Genomic DNA, 16,944 nt, shown 5'->3' on the forward strand with positions numbered 1-16,944 from the left:
GCTTCTAATTCTTTATCCATTATGCTTTGCATTGATTTAATTTGATATTTTAGTTGCTCTTAGAGTACTTGATTGTATTTGTAATATTAAAACTTTAAAACGAAAAAAAAAACACTTACAGCGTGTTTGGTTGGGTGTATTGGATTAGCCAATACAACCCTAATCCGTGGGTCCCACTAATCCCCACTTAATCCCGTGTTTGGTTTGATGTATTGCCTATTACAGGCCTATTACAACACGGATGTATTCCTCATTTTCTCTGCTTCAACAACGATTAGCCATTCCATTTCAAAAGTAAGGATTAGCTAATCGTTTCAGTTTTACCCTCCCTAGCCAAAATCTGCTGCTCCACCCCACCCTCTCCCTCCCAACATCAACAGCAGTTTTCTTCGAACCAAATCTCCACCGTCTTGCGTTTGGGAAGCGAGAAAGTGTGAGAAAAATGAGCGGACCGGGGAAGAAAGTCGTCGATGTCGCGTTCAAAGCATCAAAGAACATTGATTGGGAAGGGATGGCTAAGCTTTTGGTCTCCGATGAGGCTCGCAAAGAGTTCGTTACTCTTCGTCGCACTTTTGATGAAGTTAACTCTACTTTACAAACCAAATTCAGCCAGGTCTTTTTCTTATATTCTCTCTAATCCCTAGCTCCTTTTTAGCATTTTTATTGATTTTTTTCATAGATTTGTTGGGTTAATCCGTTGATTAGATCTTAGGGTTTTAGTTTTTTAATGATGATTTTAATATTTTATATTGAAATAAATTTTCAATAAGGTTGAATTTTTTGTTCAAGGTTTGATTTTGGAACCTTTTTTTTTTCATTTTTAATGAAATTTTAGTTTTGTTCAAGGTTTCAGTCCTATCTTGTTAATAATCCGATTTCTTAAGCAGGAACCTGAACCCATTGACTGGGAGTACTATAGAAAAGGAATTGGCTCTCGCCTGGTAGATATGTACAAAGAGGCATATGAGAGTAAGTTAATTTGATAGTTATCATATTTGGCCTACTCTCTATCCAATTTTCCAATCATCCTATATATGGTTATGCTTAGATCAGTTGCAGGTCTGTAAAATCATAATTTGTTTGGCTTCCATATGTTTGTGTTCCTCATGCGGTGCCACTTCCTGAATTTGTTACTTTGAATATCATCTTTATGGTACAAGGGAACTATTACTTAGTTGGATGCTGATATGGTCACCTTAAGTAGCTAGCTCTTTCCTTTCTTTACTCTCAGTTTTTGGGGTTTTGGAAGGGGTATTAGTAAAGTATGGATTTTATTGCTATTGCTTTATATTTCTCTAACTGTTTTTTACGAAAATATCAATGCCTGACCTATATCTGGACCATAGATATGGGGATATGACCCTTCAAGGACCCTACAAATTCTTGGAAAAAGTTGAACATACCCATTTTGGACATTGCTTTGATCGACACTTGCACTCGAGTTTGCGTAATACGCTTATCAATCATTTTCCAGCTCGGATCTCCTTGATCTTTCCTAGATCGATTCCATGCCCCATACTTCACTTGAAAGTTAAATGGAAATCGGTTGCCAATGAGGACATTGCTTAAATTGGTCTGCTATTTTGTTTGCAAATACAATTCTTATTTATGTGCAATTCACTTGTTGAATGCTATTAGCATTTAACAATTTGATTAATCTAGTAGATGTTTCATTTCAATAATGCTATTATGTGATCGATTCTTCGGACACCAAAACTTGAGATACTCCTATACTTATGTTCAAAGTAGAATGAAGAAAATATAGACATCTAGCTACTCAATTCTCACTTGTCTGCAATTTCTAGCAGTCGAAGTAATCATATTTATCATGCTTGTTATAAGGTTTGGATGGAGTTTTGAGGGATTCACCGTTACAAACCAAAATTTGATGCATTGGTGAGAATCAACAGGATAATTGACTCTCTTTTACCCTATCTCCAAGTTTTTTCCTCGAATGATGTGCTATTTATTTGTGGTTATAGCTTGTAGAATTGAAAGAGGCAAAGGAGAAATCCTTGAAAGAGTCTGAGCGATTGGAGAAAGAAATTGCCGAGGTTCAAGAACTTAAGGTAATAAATAAAACAATGCCGAAATGTGTGTTGTTGTGTTCCAAATCACAATTGCTGAATTTTTTTATCTTTTTTTATGAACAGCAAAAGATCAGCACCATGACCGCAGACGAGTACTTTGAGAAACATCCGAGCTTAAAAGAAATTCGATGATGAGATCCGAATGACTCTGGGGCTATTGACATATTTGTGAATTTAATGGCCAAGCTTTTGGTCTCGACTAGAATTTCGAACCGCTTCGTTGTTTTAACCCTTTTTCTCTTGTGCGGTGATCTGGGTTGGAAAGATTAAGTGCAATGATAAGAAAATAATTGTGTAGGAAAAATTTATCCAATCATTTGAGAAACAAGGTGGATCTTGTAAGACATGCATTCTATTTAGAGCATCATGATCATACTTTCATGGCAAAATTTTCTTTGTCTACCCTCTTCATTCCATTCATTTTATGTTTATTATTTGAATATTATCTAGATACAATTGAATTTGGACACCTTTTATCTAGATCCATTCTATATGTATTTTTAATAAGTGGTTATTTATATTATTAGTATTTTGAAATTTTAAATTATATAAATTAATATAAAAAGGTTTTTACATCAAGAATGAATTTATTGATTCAAGTGCATCTAGACAATCATTTATCCAAATTCATCGGACGTGCTTTTTAGTTCTTTTAATATTAATTATTTTAAATTGTATAAATTCATATAAGAAAATTTATTATCAAGAATTTTATGAAATTATATATTATTATTAAATTATATGTAAGAATAATTATTTTAAATTATACAAATTCATAAAATATAATTTATTAGTTATAATTATTTTAAATTTTATTAAATCATATATTTTAATTAAAATATATTTAATATTAATTATTTCAAATTTTCTTTTATAGTATCATATATTATGATTTGAGTAAATTCATATAAGAATATTAATTATTAAGAATTTTATTAAATTATATATTTTAATTATAATATATTTAATAATTATTATGTTAATTTATATTTTACAAGTATCATATATTATGATTTGAGTAAATTCATATAAGAATATTAATTATTAAGAATTTTATTAAATTATATATTTTAATTAAAATATATTTAATAATAATTATGTTTAAATATGATTAAATTATTTATTATTGATATTAATAATCTTATTAAAATTTAAATAACAATAACAATAATAATTTACCAAAACAAATTTTTGCTAATTATTAAGAATTTTATTAAATTATATATTTTAATTAAAATATATTTAATAATAATTATGTTTAAATATGATTAAATTATTTATTATTGATAATAATAATATTGTTAAAATTTAAATAACAATAACAATAATCATTTACCAAAACAAATTTATGCTAAGGGTATTCTAGTCATTTTAGTTTTTTCTATTATGTTATTACGCCTTTATTCCATTTAACCAAACACAAGATTACTATTACGCCTCTATTCCATTACATTCAACCAAACAGTTGATTTGCTATTACACATTTATTCCATTACACCTCTATTCCATTACACCTCTAATCCAATACACCTCTAATCTAATACAGCGAACCAAACGTGCCCTTACTGTTTTGTAAGAAAAATATATAAAAGAAACTGCTGCTCTCATTAGTTTCCATTTTACCACCACCATTGCTTATTACCCATTAAAAAAGAAAGAAAAAAACAGGGAGGTATCCATGTTCCATGGCGTTATTATATTTTCCTACCCAATTAAGCATGCAGCACCACTGCTTTTCTTTCAAGCACAAGTGAGTGGTGGGAGATTGCATTGAAGCAATCCTTAGAGTCTGCAAAGGCAATCATGGTGCACCGATTGAGTGCGTTACATGCGATCAATGCTAGGGTTAGCCACATTGCACGGGCACCACGAAAGGTGTGCATACGTTCGAGCTAATCATTCGAAATGATAACTTGGCAAAGAGATACGTGGAAGATCCTCTTGCTCGAGAAAGCACCCTTGCGACAATAACAAGTCTATCGACAATTTCTTGGTGTCGATAAAGGAGATCTAGGAGTCATGCTTCCTGCAGACGATGTTGTCATTCCTTGATCACCTTTGGACCAAAGCGAGTTTTACATGACATGGAAGGTAGACCCTTAAGGTCATCCATAAAACTGAATTATCGACTTCAGGAAACAATCAAGCATGTCTTCGAACCTCTCCTTGACCAATCACTTAGTTTAGGAGATAGAACATTAGATTTTTCATCACACTCGAATTTGATGCTTTTGCAACATCTGGGCCCCTAAGTGTTGGATATCCTTATTAGCAAAGGAATCGCCATCTTCTCAAGTGTTTCACAATTCTTACAAGACGTTCATCAACACTTAAGCCGTTCGATCACATCGATCGCCGGTACATATTCTTGAGTGATCTTCCACATTTGAGGTGGGAACCTCCTCCTCACAAATGCAACATATTATAGAACTTCCTTGAAGCGATCGGTTGGTCTCCACGAGAACACGAAGAAACTTTGTGTTGATGCTTAGAAGGTCGGCCTTGATTCTTTTGCAGCAGGAAGCTCTCGAAGGTTAATAGAAGTCGATCTACATCGACGTCCTGTTCTTTTCGAGTTTCACTTGTGCTATTATCTTGCTCCTTAATAGCGATAACTTCCTTTGGACCTTTTCGGCGGGAGTTGAGAGTTTCTTCCAAGAAGTTATTTTGTCTATGCTCGCAGGAGACTCCAAGTTCTTTGGTGTGTCATCAATGGGAGCAATGGAACTGATACGAGCTAAGGAGGTGACACTCAAGGGGTTGTTTTTCCTAGCGGTCCAATCACTCGAAGCAAGGCACGACAATTAAAATCAAAGATGAATGCTTTTGTCCAAGACTTTGTTGCTACAAATTTAATTCATCATGTTAGTGGCGTTGACAAATCACGGGAATGCAATTCCTTTGGACCAATCTTGGAATAGTGAAAGCCCATAAATTGATGGATTAATCTTTTATGTATCTTATTATTATTATTTACTTAATTCTCATTGGTTGGGACACATCACTTATGAGTTTTAAGTCATTTTATTAGTTAGGTTATTATTTATTTATTTTCTTAGATAATTTTAAAGAGTTTTATTAGGGTTTAATTACTCTTGTATTTTGCCTATAAATAGACTTGCTTTCTACACATTGAGGGGAATAAAAAAAAGAGTATTTGTTTTCTTCCAAATTTGTGTGAGGCAAATTTTTGAGAGTAGAGTGATTTTTCTCTTGCTATTTAGTTTGGAGTTTGTTACTTTCGAGGGTATTTCGGAGTTACAAATATTCAAATTTCTTTCCCGTTCATCGGTGTTTCTAGAGGTTCTTCTTCTAGGGGTTTCGTAGGGAACCGCTCAATCATTTGCGTTTTTGGTTACAAGTTAACCAAGGGTTACATAGGGCAAATCTATCCCTTTTTTTTTCTTTTAACTAATTTTATTTATTCTCATTTTTATTTCTAATTTGTGTTTCTCTTGTGTCTAGATCCGGGATTCCGCATCAGTTGGTATCAGTTTCAGGCAATTCGGTGTTATTTTTGAAGCTAAAATCATATCCGAAACGAGTCAAAATACCAAAAACACTTTTAATTGGTTTCGTCGATTGCCATTCGGTGTTATTTTTGAAGTTAAAATCATATCCGAAACGAGTCAAAATACCAAAAACAATTTTCATTGGTTTCGTCGATTTTTTTTCTCCTCTTATTCTTTTTAAAAAAAAAGCAAACAGCGCAAAAAAAAAACTGATACGGAATCCCGGATCTAGACACAAGAGAAACACAAATTAGAATTAAAAACGAAAATAAATAAAATTAGTTAAATAAAAAAAAAGAAAAAAAAAAAAAGATAGATTGCCCTATGGAACCCTTGGTTAACTTGTAACCAAAAACGCCAATAATTGAACAGTTCCCTACGAAACCCCTATAAGAAGAACCTCTAGAAACACCGATGAACGGGAAAGAAATTTAAATATTTGTAACTCCGAAATACCCTCGAAAGTAACAAACTCCAAACTAAATAGCAAGAGAAGAATCACTCTACTCTCAAAAATTTATACAAGAGTAATTGAACCCTAATAAAACTCTTTAAAATTATCTAAGAAAATAAATAAATAATAACCTAACCAATAAAATTACTTAAAACTCATAAGTAATGTGTCCCAACCAATGAGAATTAAGTAAATAATAATAATAAGATACATAAAAGATTAATCCACCAATTTATGGGCTTTCACTATTCCAAGATTGGTCCAAAGGAATTGCATTCCAGATTTGTCAACGCCACGCACCATGATGAATTAAATTTGTAGCAACAAAGTCTTGGACAAAAGCATTCATCTTTGATTTTAATTGTCGTGCCTTGCTTCGAGTGATTGGACCACTAGGAAAAACAATCCCTTGAGTGTCACCTCCTTGGCTCGTATCAGGAACCTCCTGGCAGGACAATGTGGTCCTTACTCCAATCCAAGGCATGTTGCTCCTGACTATAAGATTTCTTAGACGAGGCTGCTTTTGATGCCTTTGATGAACCCAAACTTTTTGCTTCTCTTAGAACACCTGAAAATTTTCTATTGTCTACAGGATGCAGGACTCTAGATTGGCGAAGTTGTACCAAAGGTTCATCCTCAGCCAAACCACTTTCTTTGTGGAACTGCAACAATCTTGTACACCTTGTGAGAATGAAAAGCATCCGGGTATAAAGCTGCTTCAGCACACACGCAGGAAGTTCTTGACGCTCATCATCTAGCTCCTGAACAATGCCTTCACACTGAAGCCAAAACTCACCAGGTGTTGTAATAGCACAGCTTCGAGCCAAAACCAGCAAATCCTCAATAGTTTCCTGCCACTCAGGATGATTGTCAGCAGTTCTTTCTAGAAATCCAACAAGATCTGCTGCAAAAATAGCCAGATCAGAGTTCACTTCCTCCTTTGCTTTGTCAAATTTTGCTCTAATAGCAACCAAGGTTTCCTGCATAAAAAGAAAATTCTAGTTAGAAACACATAACTGAATGAAAATAGGAGGCAAGAAATAGAAACAAACCTCCAAGTTGTTTAAGCGCCGAGGTTTCCAAAACGGAAATGGTTGTACACCTTTGGAATTTAGTTCATGGGAAAAGCTCTTAATATCAGCAGGGAACCTCTTCCGAGGACCACTTGTAACACGGAGAATAGCTTGAAAATGGGGCGATTCAGATTCCTTTGGGTTTTCACAATCAAATGAAATCTGGGAAAGAAATAACACATCACAAGTTAAAACTTAAAATGAAAACAGAAGGCAGTTGTCCCTAGTAATACGTAACAGCAAAGTAAGGATCAACGAAAATACTACTGTACCTCTGGTGTACAAAAATCTGAACTTTTTAAGCCTCTAGAGTGCCCAAGTGATGACTCGTCTTGCCCTGGTAACAAAATTCCAAGGTATCAAAGCAACGTTTGAAAGAAGAATCACAACAAATTGCCAGCAAGCCTTCATGCAGCGAAACCATTTTATTATGACCCAGCATTCCAAATAAAAAGTAGTTTGAACCCCCAGAAATTTTCTAAAATAAAAATCCTCTTCTAGTTAAAACAGAAAGGAGAAATGAAAAAAATGCACTCAAGAGAAATGTTGCAGCTTCAGAGAAATGCATAACTAGAAAAGCAGTGGGGTCTTTCTTTATGGCATTAGGAAGGAAGAAGATGGTAACTAGAAAAGCCCCAAAAGTACTTTAACCAAATCATAAGGGTAGTATTCCAAAGTCCATATCGAAGTTCGGAACTTCAGATAGGTGGAGATGGGGCAGTGACAGTAAATACTCAAAAAACTTTGTTACATAAGAAGCATTTTATAATAACTAACAATTTGAACTGGCAATATGAGAAAAGCAGTTCATTTCATATCCTTTATAATCACATCACCCTCTAAGGGGCAGTTTGATTACTGAATATACCAAATTAAATGCAGCTGCTAAAAATATTAAGAATCACAAGCATATCAGCATCTTAGGGAAATTCCCTTAGCTCTCCCAAAATTCATAGCCCATCAACCATTTCTATTTCTACTAATCACCCATCCACATTCTACATGCTCTTTCTATTTTAATCTCTTCATTCTTGAAGAAGATTAGTCCAGAATTCAAAAAAAAAAAGATCCTGTTGAGACATGGCAAGAAGAGACAATGAAGAAAGGCCTACCAGAATCCAATATAATATAAAAGCTGAATCAGTAAGATCACAAGTACTATATTTCTTTGTTGAACATGATATATTTACCCACTGCGATCAGCAGTAAACATATCATGCACTTTTAGCAATTAATTTTCATATGTTAATGTTTCCCTCGACAAAAATCTAATATTAACTGAGATAAATGAAACTTTACAGAAATCCTTAGAGCAAATTATATACCTTTCCATTTGGATTCTACCAGCTCAACCTAATAGCACAATTTTAAAATTTTTCTTTAAAAAAAAAAGGTAAATTGGAAATTTTCTTTACAAAGAATCTTTAAAATTCAATCTCTGCAACATGCCAAGTGCCAACTGTTCAAGAAAAATGCACAAGAGCATGGTAAAAGTAAATAATATTAACTAAACCATTGCATGTCTTTTATCATCTCAGAGTGACAACAATCAAACCAAAGCAACTTTGTCTGGCAACATGTTCTTTTAGCATCTTCATCTGTGCTAGAGAGTAAAATTCTTAAACATCACCCTCTCTATCTCTCAATAAGTTTTATAAGGCACCAATTCAAATGCACTTCCACAACTTATCATGCCTCGTGGTAAAGTTAAGCTTCGTGTTCATTCTGCCTAGCCTTCTAACTTTCTGACCTACGGAAGAATAGCTCAAAGCTTTAATGCTAATCTAAGATAGGGTAATTCTAAACAGATGATGAAAGCATAATAAACTGTTTTAGCATCTACCAACCAACTGGTCATGAAACAAGGAAATCCAGAAAGAGTCCCGGAATAGAGGAGATAACAAAAATAAGAACAGATAACTATAAAGCAACAATACTGCCACTAAAGTATCATCAATGGCATAGTTGAAACATCAAGCATATGAGAAATACAAGAAACACTGGTGAGTCAAAGTAGGAACAGTACCAGCACCTGAAGATGGTTCCCCGTTCTGCAACCGTGACTTCCCTTGCACACCAGGACTCTGCTCTCTTGAGTGCCAACCACCACCACTCCCAGTCGACATACTATCCGAATTGCTCACATTATCAAGCAAACTGTCTTGCAATAACCTCTTGGTCAATACGTCTTTCTTCCCAGAACCTGATTTCGACGAACTACCATCGCCACCACTACTGGAACCTCCAGGCCTAGACAAGTTACTAGCTCCGAGCACTGAAGCCACTGCATTTTTCTCACCTCGGAAGCTGAAAAATGTCTCCTGCGGCAAGGGGCCAGAGCGGGTTTTAATCCGGTTCAAACCCAAGGAGGAGGCTAGTAGGGGCGACCCAGAGGAGGACCTATCCTTGGCATCGGGCTTCTTGGAGGTAGAAGAAGAAGAGGGCTTAGAAGGTGGTGTTCGGGATTTGAGGTCCTTGCTTCTAGGTCCATCTTTTACTTGGGTTTGCTTGCAAGCAACGGGAGAGAAAAGGGAAGTGGAAGTGGAAATGGAGGCCTGTTGGGAAGTAGGAGCTCTGGGTTTCTTCTTGTCGGATCGGATGGGGGAATTGGAATCAGATCGAGGGCTGTTTGATCCGTCAGAATCCGATTTCTTCGAAGAGAAGAAGAGCTTGTTTTTGAACACCATTTCATTTATTCACTGTTTTCTTCAAGCACAAAGGAAGAATGAAAGGCACCACTAAATGATTTTTCCACCAACCATTTCTCTTCTTGAATAAAACCAAGTTTGTTTGTTGTTCAAATAAAAGAGAGCGTTGAAGAAGTTGGATTTTGTTCAAAGCCTTGAGATTGAAGAGAAAGAATGCGACATCTAAGGGGGCAAAGTAGATGGATCACGGATGGATGGATGGATAGCATGATATATATTAGAAAACTGAACCGGATCGGTCGCATCAAATTTTGACTACCATGTGACTTTTAGACGTCACTTCTAACAAATATTTGGTCAATTTCTACTATTAGCCCCTTACTATCGTTGAGTTGTAGATTTACTCTTTATATCTTTCAAATTTTGAAATTTCACTCCTAATCAAAATAATAACCATTAAAATCATTAGTTAAATTATGTCATTTTCATAATTGTAGGTCATATTACATATATAATATAATATCAGCTACTCACAAAAATTATGTCATTTTAGTTAATGAATTTAACAATTTCTATTTGAGTCATGACCTGAATTTTAAAATTCAATCGGTGTAAAGATTAAAATTATCAAATTGAAGAACATCAAATAAATCCACAACTTATACATAGTATGAAATTAATAGAAAAGTTTGACCTAACGAATTTAAAAGGGTACCATTTGGATCAAAAATAAATTTTCAAAATTCAAAAAATATAAAAATTAAAATTCATCAAATTAGTAAATTTACAACGTGTTTGTTTGTCAAAATGAAATTTAGTGGGTTTTCTTTTTTGGTTAGAGATGCTCCATAACAACAGAAGCAAGCAGATTTCAGCAAAGCACACAGCTCTTCTAGGGGTGCAAGGGCCAAAGTTGCAAGCATGAACCCTGTCGAGTTTTTTTTACAACCTAGTCCGCAACTCTGTTGTAACCACGTCTAAATCAAGCAAAAGATACGCCCTTAAACCCTACTCAGCTCCTTTTATGTCATCAAGAATGCTCGAAATTTCCCATAGGCAGCTCGTTTTTTTCTTGATGGATTTGACTAGCTCTTCACAGTCGAACTCCATCATCACTTGCTACCATCCCTTTGCAACAACTACCTTGGAACGAAGTCTCAACTTAGCTTCAGCTGCTAGTGCCGACAATGCGAACACTGGTGCATTGGTTCTGCTGAATACTAAGATCAAACAAGGTAGAGATAAGGGTAATGGAGGGCGGTTCATTTTGCTTAGGGTAAGGCATAATTGCTTGTTAAAGTGTGTTGGAATCTTTCATACGTAGTTGACATGCATAAATATAGGGATATCTCATTTGTTTTTATTGTGATTGTGTGAACTACCTTAAACATCCGAGAGTATTATTATTGTTATGCTTCACATAGTTGATGTTATGATTGGCCAAGTTGGAACTTGTTCTTACATTGATTGTATGGTGTATGATTAGGTACCCATGTGTCCGAACGTCTTTTTTTATAATTTTTCTTGGACAGTAAATAATCATGAAATTGTTTAATGTGAATGACTAAAAATGCCTATAGATAAATGTCAGATAAAAAATTATACTTGTTGTTTTTATATTTATTTTTATGTATTAGCATGTTTATTAACTGATTATATGTTTATAGTAGTTGTTAGCACGTACTAGTGTCACGGGCCGCAGTTCAAAGCCCGTGACCATTGCACCAAATGCATCCAACGGAGGTCTATTGTTCAAATGGGGATCATTTGGCCCACGAGAGCTAGCCCGATTCGAAGAGAGACTGGAGAAGCCTGTCAGATTGAAGCCTGGTTGGCCCGATAATGATGAGATGGCAACTTAGGATAATCTTAGAAGATAGAGGGAATCTTATCTTGTAAAGATTAGATTAGATTTGATAAGGCTTATCTTGTAAATCCATAAAATAAAGGGATATGGTTAATCTCGTCCGTCGATGTAAATGTATCTTGACCTTCGGATTTTAGGGAGCTCAACTATAAATAGAGAGCCTCCCCCTCAGTTGTACTCACTTCTGAATTGTTTCATTATTCTTTGTGAATAAGAGAATAAAGAACATTTACTCAAACACTTTACGAGCGTTCTTTCTGTTGTTCTTTGTTGTTCTTCTTTTGGCATAAATCGCTTCCGCTCTTCAATTGGTGCCTTGGTGGAGTTCTTTGAGAATCCTCACTTGAGTTAAGGCTGACTTAGGTGAGTTTGGACGAACGGATCGCCTAAGGCCGCACAGATCGCAAGAGAAAACTCTAGCCCCGTGACAAGTGGTATCCGAGCTAAGGTTTGAACCAAGTAAGTTATCCGAGCTGTTGGTTCAAAGGCACCGTTGGGATGTCGAGAGAAGAGTTCGAACAAAGGTGGGCGAGAAAGTCTTTGAGGGAGATGTTGTCGGCTGTTGAGGAACGTGTGGGTAAACTTGAAGAGTCCATGGAGGACGCAAAAGAGTCGGGCAATGCGCTTGGGGAAAACATTAAAGACTTGAGGGAGCAGTCCAGGGACTTTGTGACCACGTGCCTCACTTCCCAAAGGGATAACGTGCGAGAGTTGCTAGATTCCCAAAGGAAGAAGCTGACGGAGAGAAACGATGCTCTCGAGGCCATGATGATGGCTTTGAAGGAGGAAACAATGGCCACGACGAGGGCTTTGAGCACAAGAATAGAAGAGCTCGAGGGAGAGCTGGCCTTGTGTCGAGCAACCGTGGGGAAAGAAGTGACAAATGCAACACTCAGTAACGAGGATGTCCCAAAGCCAAAAGAGTTTGTGTGGACAAGCTCTACATGCGATGTGGACAATTTCTTGTGGATGATGGAAAACTACTTCCGTGCCAAAGGCATCATGGATGATGCGGTTAAGGTAAACACTGCTTCAATGTTTCTTACTGACATTGCGCTTTTATGGTGGCGAGGTAGGACCACAGATAAAAGGCAAGGTGAGATTGGGACGTAGCAAGAGTTCCAATACGAGTTGAATGGACTGTTTTACCCAGAGTTTGCCGAGGAAGAAGCTTGGGCAAAGTTGTAAGGGATAACACAACGGGGTACAGTGGGGGGAGTATGTTCGAGAGTTCAAGGAACTCGTGCTCCAAGTTTCAGATGTGACCGAGGGAGAAGTATTGCTTGCTTTTCAAAATGGATTAAAGCCGTAGGTCAGACAGGAGGTGGAACAAAGAGGTGTCCAAAAGCTGTCGGAAGCCATGACGGTAGTTGAGTCTGTAGTCAAGCTTGGTCTAGGGAAAGACAAGCTTAGGTTTTCCAAGTCTGAGGAAAGGGGCGTATGTGAAATAGATCACAATGAAGATATTGTTGATGGCAATGGCAACGGCGACAATGGTGGTAATGGGAAACCACGAGTTGGGAAGAAGAAACCTAAGAGAAAAAGGGACAAGCTGAAATACTTTCTCTGCGACGGTCCACACATATTGAAGAAATGTCCAAAGAAATCCGCACTTAAGGAGAAGCCGGTGTGTAAGGCCTTGGTACTTGGTTCGAGTGCAAGGGGTGTCGAAGCTAAGGAGGCCAAAAGCGAGAAGAAGCCAGTGGAGTGATTCTTGTGTCATGGTCCGCATAGATTGCGGAAGTGTCTGAGTAAGTCTGTCATCGAGGGAAATGATGGAGCAGACAAGGAGCCCAAGAAGCTTGGTTCGAGCAAGGGAAAAGCCGAAGCCAAAAGGGCAAAGAGGAGCAAAAAGAAGCGAGTAAAGTGCTTCTCGTGCCGTGGTCCGCATGAGTTGCAAAACTGTCCAAAGCTAGCTGAAGTCCATAGAAAGGCAACGTCTGAGCTTGGTGAGTCTTCAAAGGGGCTTCCACCCAAAGAAGAGGTGAGTTTATCATCGGACTTAGAGGAAATAGTTGCGATGAAAACTGTGAAGCTGGGACAAATTAGGCTCGAGTTAAGTGAAGCGTCGGAGTTGGCCAAGTCATCGACAAAGCTTTCACCTATGAGAGAGGTGGGTGGTGCATCGGACTTCAAGGAAAAAGAAGTGATGCATATGGGATAGTTGACCAGAGTAAATACGAAGGTACATTCTGAACACTGTGATAGTGTTTTACATTCTAACTTGTTGACTTAGCAAGAACGTAGGGGCCATTTCGAAGTTCTTGAGCAAATAGGCTGAAAGACTGTGGGCAAAGCGAAGCCAAGTGTGATGAATCAAGAGGATTCTGTTCGAGTAGAGTTAGAATGTGGACAAGAGAGCGACATAGCTTCTTGTCATCGAGATGTACGAACGAGTAGGACGGTTCGAGTTAAGAAGCGACGGAAGCTGAGGCAAAAGTCCCGAAGGAAGAGAAAGGCTAAGGCGTCAAGACGAGACCGAGGCAAATCAAGTCAGTGCCATTCGGAAGTCGTAACGAGGACGTTGCGAGACTGGGTGGGGGAGAATGTCACGGGCCGCAGTTCAAAGCCCATGACCATCGCACCAAATGTATCCAATGGAGGTCTATTGCTGAGATGGGGATCATTTGGCCCACGGGAGCTAGCCTGATTCGAAGAGAGATTGGAGAAGCCTGTCAGATTGAAGCCTAGTTGGCCCAATAATGATGAGATGGCAACTTAGGACAATCTTAGAAGATAGAGGGAATCTTATCTTGTAAAGATTAGATTGATTTGATAAGGCTTATATTGTAAATCCCTAAAATAAAGGGATATGGTTAATCTTGCCCGTTGATGTAAATGTATCTTGACCGTCGGATTTGGGGGAGCTCAACTATAAATAGAGTGCCTCCCCCTCAGTTGTACTCACTCCTGAATTGTTTCATTATTCTTTGTGAATAAGAGAATAAAGAGCATTTACTCAAACACTTTGCGAGCGTTCTTTCTGTTGTTCTTTGTTGTTATTCTTTTGGCATAAATCACTTCCGCTCTTCAATTGGTGCCTTGGAGGAGTTCTTTGAGAATCCTCACTTGAGTTAAGGCTGACTTAGGCGAGTTTGGACAAACGGATCGCCTAAGGCCGCACGGATCGCAAGAGAAAACTCTAGCCCCGTGACACTAAATCACCATTAAGTTTGTTTAAACTCAGCATTTAGGATGTTTGTTCCATGCACAAGTTAAATGCAAAGCAAGGAGGAATTGTTAGCAGTAGCTCATCTCAAATTTTTCGCATATCTTTAATTTTCGTAAAGACATCTTTTCGTTTATAATTTTATTAAGACATACTTAGGACCAATAAAGATGTTGATAGTTTGACTTTAATGTTTTGATTATTTTTTGGGCCAAAATTACTTAATTTTTGGTTGAGTTATTGAATTAATTATTTAAGTATGTTAAGCTCTAATTATTTTTAAGGTTTGTTTAAGTTCTGATTTTGTTTACAATGGTACGAGTATTTAGAATTCAAATTTTATGTGAATTGATTGTATGATTTATTGGTCATATCACTTTGACGATTAATGTAGCACTTCGTATTCAGATCAGACATCCCTACATGCTCCCTCGAACATAATTTTATCTCCCCTTATTTGCTCGGAAAATTCAAAAAGTTCGAACAAGAAGAACCAACTTGTAGTGTTGAGCATAAGTTCGCTATCGTTGACGGATCTTTAGCTGCTGCGCATGATATTGAAGGCTTTTGTCTAGGCAAACTAGCTCATCGTCTAATTGTTCTAATAGTTTAGCCTAGTCATCACTTGACACTATGGCAGATGTTGAGCCAGTTGCAATGGGGACAGTGGTTAGTGTTAACTCACCTTTTTTTTCAGTGTCATCATCTGGAGCATTCACTTTTGTATATGCTATAGTGTGCTTTCCCTTCTTCCACTTAGAAAAGTATTTCATTTCAGGTAACATGAGCTCATAGACTTCTTGATTGTCACTAATTTTGATTTTTGTTTCACAAAGAAATGGAAGATGAGGAATGGAAAAGATAGAGCAAGCCATGTTTTTTAGGTTCCGTTTGTTTCACTGAAAATTACTTCCGAAAAATGATTTCTGAAAAATTACTTATTTTTTTAGAAAAACTAATATTTTCTGATGTTTGGATGAATTTGTGTAAAATATTTTCTGCTGTTTGATAGACTTGCTGAAAATATTTTATAAAAGTTGTTTTCAATGAAACAAACATACATTTGAGATTTATGATAAATAGTTTAAATGAAGCGTTGAATTGATTACAAAGTGATGTTAATGATTACATTGTAAACTTTGTGAAATTTATAATTGAAACAAGAGAAATGACATGCATGAAAATTTGTTATGTGAAATAAGATATTATAATGAATTATTTGAGTAGAGTGCTTATATGGCGAAAAATAAATTACATGAAAATAGGGACTAAATTGAAAATTGTACAAAAATTTAAGTGTGAAACAATTTAATATGTGAATGACGAAATTATGATAAAAGTTGAATGAATGTGTTATAAGATGTTGAATATGCATAAAGTATTGTAAAAGTAAAATTGTGAAAAATATGAAATTTTATAAAGACAAGAGCTAAATTGTTAAACTTGAGAAAATATGTGGATAACATAATAGAAGTGAAATACATAGAAATTTGAGATGTGAAACAATATATTAAAATAAATTATATGATTAAAGTGTAACAAGAAAAAAATTTAATATGATTAATTAGTGAATATTGAACTTTTATGACAAAAGGGCCTAAATTGAAAAGTTATGAAAGTTTATAAGAAAATATTTGATAAGTGAAGAATATAGTAGAGAATGTAACATCTCGGTATTTTGACCCGATTTTTGGGTCGAATATGAGAGTGTTACAATACATAGAAACTTATCATTTTGAAAAATGTCTTCTGAAAAAAATTTTGGTAAGACATTCTACAAGAATAAATGGGTAATTTTATGTTGACGGAAAAACTTTTATGTTAATCATCTTATTTTACTGAAATAAATATCGAAAAATACTTATAGTATTTTCTATAAAAACTTTTATATTAAAACAAACTAAACGAAAATGTTACCAATCTGTATAACAAGGTTGTATTTTTCTTTGCCATCACATTATTTTAGTTGTTAGGTAGTCAATTCTTGGTTGCTATGCCCCGAAGAACAACGTATATAGGTTCAAAGGTCATACGTCCCAAAAAAAATCAAGAATGTTTTTGGATGAGCGGTGTGTTAATTTCCGATAAAAATAAAAACAATGATGATGGTAAAATTAATTAATGTAATTGT

The 16,944-nt window shown here is 36.0% G+C and overlaps 1 protein-coding gene and 1 pseudogene across 1 annotated transcript; one reads left to right on the forward strand and one right to left on the reverse strand.

Annotated features, from left to right (window-relative positions):
- The first annotated feature begins 182 nt into the window (after positions 1–182).
- On the forward strand, positions 183–983 carry LOC128032612 (ATP synthase subunit d, mitochondrial-like). The gene is made up of 2 exons (XM_052621283.1): positions 183–613; positions 888–983. The coding sequence occupies exons 1-2, from the start codon at positions 443–445 to the stop codon at positions 981–983; spliced, it is 267 nt and encodes an 88-aa protein (XP_052477243.1). The 5' UTR covers positions 183–442.
- Positions 984–3,986: 3,003 nt separating this feature from the next.
- On the reverse strand, positions 3,987–10,013 carry LOC105785056 (probable serine/threonine protein kinase IREH1; annotated as a pseudogene).
- Positions 10,014–16,944: the final 6,931 nt, after the last annotated feature.

Source organism: Gossypium raimondii, chromosome 9 (genome assembly GCF_025698545.1).
Source record: "Gossypium raimondii isolate GPD5lz chromosome 9, ASM2569854v1, whole genome shotgun sequence".
In the NCBI taxonomy this organism is placed as follows: domain Eukaryota; kingdom Viridiplantae; phylum Streptophyta; class Magnoliopsida; order Malvales; family Malvaceae; genus Gossypium; species Gossypium raimondii.

Coding starts and splice junctions, on each gene's coding strand:
- LOC128032612 (XM_052621283.1), top strand. CDS start 443: ATGAGCGGACCGGGGAAGAAAGTCGTCGATGTCGCGTTCAAAGCATCA. Junction 614..887: donor TACAAACCAAATTCAGCCAG/GTCTTTTTCTTA, acceptor TTTCTTAAGCAG/GAACCTGAACCCATTGACTG.